This window comes from Lotus japonicus, chromosome 2 (assembly GCF_012489685.1).
Source record: "Lotus japonicus ecotype B-129 chromosome 2, LjGifu_v1.2".
In the NCBI taxonomy this organism is placed as follows: Eukaryota; Viridiplantae; Streptophyta; class Magnoliopsida; order Fabales; family Fabaceae; genus Lotus; species Lotus japonicus.
Genome location: NC_080042.1, coordinates 48,482,598 through 48,490,226, shown reverse-complemented (window position 1 = coordinate 48,490,226; position 7,629 = coordinate 48,482,598). Strand labels below are relative to the sequence as shown.

The 7,629-nt window shown below is 41.1% G+C and overlaps 1 protein-coding gene across 1 annotated transcript; it reads left to right on the top strand.

The window, feature by feature from the left end:
- The first annotated feature begins 5,403 nt into the window (after positions 1 to 5,403).
- On the top strand, positions 5,404 to 6,243 carry LOC130736541 (uncharacterized). The gene has a single exon (XM_057588360.1). It carries the CDS (start codon positions 5,404 to 5,406, stop codon positions 6,241 to 6,243), a length of 840 nt encoding a protein of 279 aa, XP_057444343.1.
- Positions 6,244 to 7,629: the final 1,386 nt, after the last annotated feature.

Here is a 7,629-nt window from a genome sequence, read left to right as displayed (position 1 = left end):
TTAGCATTATTTTTCTATCTCTTTTCTAGTTTTTATTACCTCTTTAGTTGATTTATTAAAGTGTTTAGTTGAATTTAGTGTGTTTAGTATTTAAGAGTCGCCATTTGCATAATAGTCATTTTTGAGTCTTTTATTGCATTTTAATCCATAAGACTTGAGTCTTTTTGCATTAAAGTCCTTGGTCTAGTTGTTAGAGCATTTAGGGGCATTGTTGGAAGGAATCTTTGTAACTTATAATCTGAATATTCATGGAATTATGTGCATTAAATTAGGAGGTTAAGGTTACAAAGAATGGATTGATGTGTGTTCAATGTGCAGCCTTTGAGTTATTGACTTTTGATGATGATTCTCTTGTCCAAGGAGTCATACTTATGAAGAATAACCAAGAGTTGATGAAGCATAAAGGCTAGGAGGTTTCAGAATGGAAGGCCAAAAGAGCTGTTGAAGGGCGGTTACAAAGCCATCAATGAAGAAATGAGCTGAAGAAAATTGAAGATTCCCCCAGGGAGGAAGGCACGCATGTGCGTGCACTATACCTCTACGCACACGTGTGCAAGGTCAGAGAGCTGGCAAGGCTTGGAGAAGTGGCACGCATTTGCGTGCACAAAGCCTGCACGCACATGCGTGCATAGTCAGGGGCCCACTTGTGGAATGAAGGCACGCATGTGCGTGCACTATGCCTGCCTGTACATGCGTTTGTGCATCAGTGTTTTTCCTATAAATAGGACTTTGCAATTTCAATTTTGTATCTGAGTTTTTCTGAAGTTTAGCTTGTTCAAGGAGTTAGGAGCTCTTCCAAGGTGCCTCCTCAAGTTAGAAACATGTTTACCTTAGCCATGTTTGGCTAAGCTTGGCTAAGTTTCTTTTAGCATTTGGGATGTGGATCCTTTACTTGTTATTGTTTTAACTTTCTGGATCTTCTTATGGAATAAAGTAGTTTTCTTTCTATGAGCCTACCCTATTGTGATAATATGAACTTGAATGCATGCTAGTTATTTCGCCTTTCTTTGTAAAAATTGTCGTTTGGTATAGAAATGGGGAATTGGGGGTCCGTTTATTTGAGCATTTGCGCCTTAGGAATAAGGGCAACGACTAGTAGTTGATGGTCTGAACATGAAATGAACTTAATCTTCGATTAGTTAGACTGCTCATAGGTAATGAACAGGTGAAGTCTTTTCAAAGCTCTTTTTGAACTCGAGGAATCGGCATTTAGAGAATTAGACTAGATCAACAATAGAAAGCATAGGAACTATCTTTCATTCCATAAGCATTCAGACTCTTTAAAGCATCACTTGTTTTGGTCAAACTAACCCAAATGCTAAGTTTCCAAACATTGTTTCTATCTCTTACTTCATATTGCTAATTTCACAACCAACCAACTAAATTATATTTTGTTTTTACTTTTCTCTTGATTCAAGCAACCATTGTGGCCATAAACTAATTCTTCCCCAATCTCTGGGGTTCGACAATCTTTTATATTACTTCGGGCATTTTGTACACTTGCAGAACACGTATCAGATGACCTGACACCAAACTACCTACTTCTTTTTATTGTGTTTTCCTTGGTGACAATCGCATATCCTGGTCTTCCAAGCGACAACTCACACCCTCTCGCTCTAGTGCTGAAACCGAATACAAGAGTGTTGCTAATGTCGTCTCCGAGTCCTATTGAATTCGTAATCTTCTTCTAGAGCTTCATTTTCTACTTTCTCAGTCTACCTTGGTATATTGTGACAATGTTAATGTTATTTATCTCTTTGATAATTCCATGCACCATCAATGTACCAAGCATATCGAGATGGACATTCACTTTGTTTGGGAAAAGGTCGCCTGTGGCCAAGCTCACGTCCTTCATGTTCCTTCCCGTCATCAAATCGCGGACATTTTCATAAAAGGCCTTCCTAAAGTTCTTTTTGATGATTTTTGTTCCAGTCTCAACGTAGGTGAACCTCTCGCATCGACTTCGGGGGTGTGGTAAACAAGCTAGTATGTGTTTAAAAAATATTCTACAACTAATTATAAAGAATTTTTTAGAACAAAATAGGTTTTATTCAATAATGAAAGAGAAAAAAGTCATCAACCAAGGTACATGAAACATAGTAGAAGGTTTTAGAACAGTGCCAAAGGGGAGCATGTCTCTCGATACCCGATTAAGCTAGACAATCATCTACAGTATTATCCTCCCTATTCATATGCCTAATCTCCCAGCAATTCACCTTCATAATTAGATAATCAATGTGATTAACGGTTTAAATTAGCTTTCAAGGGTGTTTCTATTTCCAAGGATTAAATCAATTATGGCGAAAAGCATGTGTGAGTAGTTTCTTCATGTCAAAATTCATTTGGAGGAAAAATTTGATCTAAACATGCGAATAATTGAACCTTTATGCAAAATTATTATAATTTTAGTGTTTGTGCCTTGTAACACCCCATTTTTTTCTCTTTATTAGGTTATTTACTATTGTATTTTAATTATTATTATGATATATGGTAATTATGTGATTTTATTAGATAATTAAGTGATTATGTGATATATGGAGTGAGTAATTTATTTAATTTGTATTTGAGTAAGATAAGATTAAATTAGATAAGATTGTTGGGTTTAGATGATATATATGGAGTGGAGCCCAGTAATACTACTATATTAGGGGTTAGGAGTGAAATAGAAAGAAAAGAAAAATAAGGATTAGAAAAGCAGAAGAGAACACGTGAAAGCAAGAAGGAGAGAAGAAAAAGTGGAGAAAACCTAGAGTTAATCTTCAAGAGGTTAGGGTTTGAATTCATATTTTCTGGATTCGTATAGTAGTGGGTAGTGATAGAAAACATGATTTAGGAACCCTAGGATGCAGGTTTTTCTAAACTGAAAGTGGATAGTTTGAATTTAGGGTTATGAATTGTGGGAGGAAGAGAAGGGGTAGCGTGCATGGCGCACGCTTGAGGCGCGGGTTGCGCGTGGAGCTTGGCGCGGTTTTGAAAAGGAAAACTCAGCAGAAATTTACGAGCTCTTGAACCCTTTTTCGAGCTGTGTTAATTACCAAAATCTTCATAAAAGTTGTAGTCCATTCTGTTATAAAACTTTTGACGCTGGTTTCACGTCATTCTGACGTCTGTAGCTCAAGTTATATGCATTTTAGTGGGGGTGGATTAAGCCGTCTCGTTTCTCACGTACTGCTGTTAGTGTTAGACTTTTCATGAATTTGATACTTTGAATTTCGTCTTGAAAATTTATAGGGATTTTTAAAACGTGTAAAAGAACCCATGGTAAAAATATTAGAATTTTTGGAGGGTGTTACTTTGAGTTTTCGTTTTATGGTGTTGTTTATGAATTGATGTTATGTGTTGAGTTGCTAAGTTACTGTGATTGCAAGTTGTGTGATTGATAACATGTAAGTGTGTGTTTTGTGAAATTGGAGATGATTTCGTATTGTTGAACTGCTGATGAATATGCTAAAATAATTACGACTTGGAGATGGTCTAAATATGCATATGTTAGTTGAGTTTTGCACAATACACTGCATAGTTGTCAAGAGGCAATGTTTGCTAGTTCTCGTGGAGGCTAGTGACTTGTCCCAAAACTGGAGTGGTTTTGAAAGCCTAGAGCGAGAGCTTTATGGGTGGTTATCTGTGTGGAGTGCACGCGTTGATAGCGCTAAGGATAACAATTTTGATACCAAAGGCATTTGCACGGAGTCACACTCGAGTCATATATGTTACTGTAGGGAGGTGTTGATGTTAAATAATGACAACTGTGATATTCTTGGAAAATTTGTTGTTGTGGTAATTGGAGATATTTATATTTGCTTTATCTGAGCTATAATTATGGAGTATTGACATACTGTTAATTGATTATATTAAATTTCATGATCTATTTTCTTAAATTATGTATGAGGTATTTATGGATAATTTTTATAAGCTTTTGCATTACTTATTATTATGCTTATCCATATGATATGAGTCCTCACCCTTTTGTTGGAATGATGTTCTATGCGACATCGTTCAGGTACCGAGGATAGTGGAGTTTCTCACGAGGGTTAGTTGGAGGAGCTAGTCTTTCATTTATGGTTTAGTTAGGGGAGTCATGCTCTGTTATGTAACACGGGAAAACGTTTAGTATTGTACATGGATGTTAGGAGATAATTTAGGAACTCTCTTTATTTATTTTTGGATTTATGTTTTATTTTGGAGTTGGAAATAAATCCGCTTTTCTATGCAAATGATGTTGAGACATCAAAGTTGAAAATTTATATCTAAATTATGAGCATCATAAGTGCTTTGATTTATGTTTCTGGAGAATAAATGTGATACCCTCTGTCTTATGCATTTACTCTGATTTATGCTATAATATTTACGCGGGATTTAGAGGGTGTTGCATGCATCAACTTAATACTTAATGAAATAAGTTCAAACTAACTTATAAGTAGGTATATGGACTGGGCGAGACCCCAGGGTCTCTCGCCCAGGGGACTCAGCCTTAGGCGCGGAACATGCCTGGACCTTGGGCCGCTCTCCCCAAGGCCCAACCGACCCATTTAGACAAATTAAAGGCGCGAAGGCCCAACCCCAAATTTATAAATAGGGGACGGTTACCAATTGCAAGGGACTCTTGGTTCAGTTGGCAATAACAATATTGAAATTCAGTTATATTTTCTCTCTCTAAGCAGTTAAGAGCTCATCTCTCTAAAATCTCTGATCACATTCCACACACTCTTGGCACTATGCCTTGATTCTATGTTCTTGGCGAGAACATTTGGCGCCGTCTGTGGGAATGGATAAATTTTGATTCCCGGACTACGTGGATCGTGATTTGAAGGAGAAATTCTTTGGTTTTCTGTGAGACATTTCGTCAGTTCTTGAGTTTTTGGTGAACGTTCTTCGATGTCAATGGAAACACATCGTAGACGACGGGAAGAAGATCCCATGCGATGACGCGCTTCGCCGCCGCGTCGCGTTCGGGGCCGACCGCGCCACCAGACGATTCACCGCGAGGAAGCAACTCCAGTAACTCCTCCAGCTCCGCCCTCGCCTCCTCCGTCTCCAACACCTCCGCTGCCTTCTCCACCGACATCACCAGAATAAAGAAGGTCGCCAGAGCAGTCACCTGTGGTTTCGGGAGGAGAGACGCAAGCACCTCAAGCTCCGATCTCCAGCCAAGATTGGAGACGCTTGATCAGCAGCATCGACGATATAAGGCAACAGAACGACTATCTTCAGGAGCAGCTAGAGTACTATCGTTACGAGCAGCAGGACGAAGGAGAGCGCGAGGCAGAGGTTGTGGCTGAATTCGAGCCATTTTCAGCAGCGGTGAGGGAAGTGGCCATTCCAGATAATATGAAGAATATAGTCCTCGAAACATACAACGGAAAAGCAGATCCTAAGGAACACCTACTGTATTTCAATACAAAGATGGTGATTAGCGCCGCTTCAGACGCAGTCAAGTGCAAAATGTTTCCAGCAACTTTTAAAGGTACAGCAATGGTGTGGTTTACAACTCTTCCACGAGGATCCATCACCAACTTCCGAGATTTTTCGTCCAAATTCCTCATCCAGTTCTCAGCAAGCAAGACTAAGCAAGTGACGATCGAGGACTTGTACAATGTGCGTCAGTCTGAAGGAGAGACTCTGAAACAATACGTGAAACGATTCAGTGCTGCGTCGGTAAAGATTGAGGAGTTAGAGCCGAATGCCTGTGCCCGGGCCTTCAAGAACGGTCTACAACCTGGGAAGCTAAATAGCAAACTGAGTCGTAGGCCGGCCAAATCGATGGCGGAGGTGCATGCGCGGGAGAACACGTACATCCTTGATGAAGAGTACGACGCTTTCAAGCGAAGAAGAGCGAAGGTGGAAAAGGATGGTGATCAAAGGGACGCGTCGCCAGAGGACAAAGCGAGCAAAGACAAGGCTGAAGAGAGTAAAAGGCGAGACAGGAAAGTCCGGACAGCGGAAAAGACAACGAAAGATCCCTTGTATCCGAGGAAGGACAATTTCGAGCGTCGCCGGCCCTGGCACCAGGCTGACTCTCGCCAGCGCGGAGAGTCGGGAAAGAGTCTAAGCGCTCATCTAACAGAGTTGCTCCGTGAGGTCGAGGCGATCCATGTCGTTAAAGATGGCGAAAGGAAGGCGGACCCACCGCGACCAAAATCAAATAAGACTAAGTGGTGTGAGTACCACCGATCAGCGGGACATGATACAGGGGATTGTTTCACTTTAAAAAATGAGATCGAGAGGCTCATCAAAGCAGGGTGAGCGCAGCTAAATGACCGCAATGAGCGTTGGAACGACGAACGACAGCAGGGAAGCAGGTATAGGAACTCTCGCCAGTAGGATGATCGCCGACGGGAGGATCGTCGCTGCACGCCGAGCGCAGAAAAGAAGGAAACACTGACTACCAAGAAAAAGAATGTAGAGGAAACATTTAATAAAGATCTCGAGCCGCCAGTGGGCACAATTAATACAATTGCAGGTGGTTTCGGCGGAGGGGGAGATACAGCTTCGGCGAGAAGAAGACATGTCAGGGCAGTAACCTCGGTGCAACAATACCAAGTTCCTTTTGGTTTCCAGCATCCGGATATAGTGATCTAATCAGCGGATTTTGAGGGAGTCAAAATGCACAAAGATGATCTGGTGGTCGTTATGGTTCGGATCAACAGCTTTAATGTTCGCTGAGTACTCCTAGATCAAGGTAGCTCCGCCGATATCATTTACGGGGACGCGTTTGATAAACTGGGATTAACCTATAAGGATTTAATGCCCTATACGGGAACACTAGTGGGGTTCTCAGGCGAGAAAGTGTGGGTGCGGGGTTATATAGATTTAGACACCGTTTTCGGGATAGAGGACAACGCCAAGCTCCTTCGTGTGAGGTACTTAGTGATACAAGTTGTAGCCTCATACAACGTTATCATTGGGAGGAATACCTTAAACCGTTTGTGCGCCGTCATTTCAACAGCCCATCTTGTAGTAAAGTACCCACTACTCTGTGGAAAGGTGGGAAAAATTGTGGTTGATCAAAGAAGGGCGAGAGAATGCTACAATAATTGTCTCAGCGTGTACGGGAAGAAAGGAGCAGGCGAGGGACACCGGTGTCACGAGATCGAGATCCAAGAGAAAAGTCAAACAATTGCTTTCATTTTACCGCGTTTTTCCAACCTCTATATATAGCCAAGAAATGAGAAAATATCACAAATCTTACCCATTTTCTTCACCAAGGCCGCGAGTTTGCTAGAGGAGGGAGAAGAGAAGATTTTGTTCATTTCTTGCTTGATCGTCGATCCAACAGTTGCTACTTGAAGGTTCCGAGGTATAGTCGCTAATCCTTACCTCTGATCGCTTTTTCCATAGCTTTTCTCTAGACTTTTCTGAGTTCAAAGTTTTGAGGTTTTTGGAAAATTGTCCAAATAGCTTGATTTCTCTGTCTAAACATCTTCCCTACGTGCCCAAGAGCACTTCTGCCGGATTAGTTTTTCCGTAATGTCGCCGAAATTCCGCCGGAATCAATTTTTGCATCAAATACCCATTTTGGGGTAAAGCTTCGTCCTTTGGGCTGAAAACTATCGCCTTAGAACGTCGTTGGTGACGTCCCCATCCAATTTGCTTTTTGAAATTTCAGTTTTGAATTTCTGAGCTAAAAAT

Coding starts and splice junctions, on each gene's coding strand:
- LOC130736541 (XM_057588360.1), top strand. CDS start 5,404: ATGGTGATTAGCGCCGCTTCAGACGCAGTCAAGTGCAAAATGTTTCCA.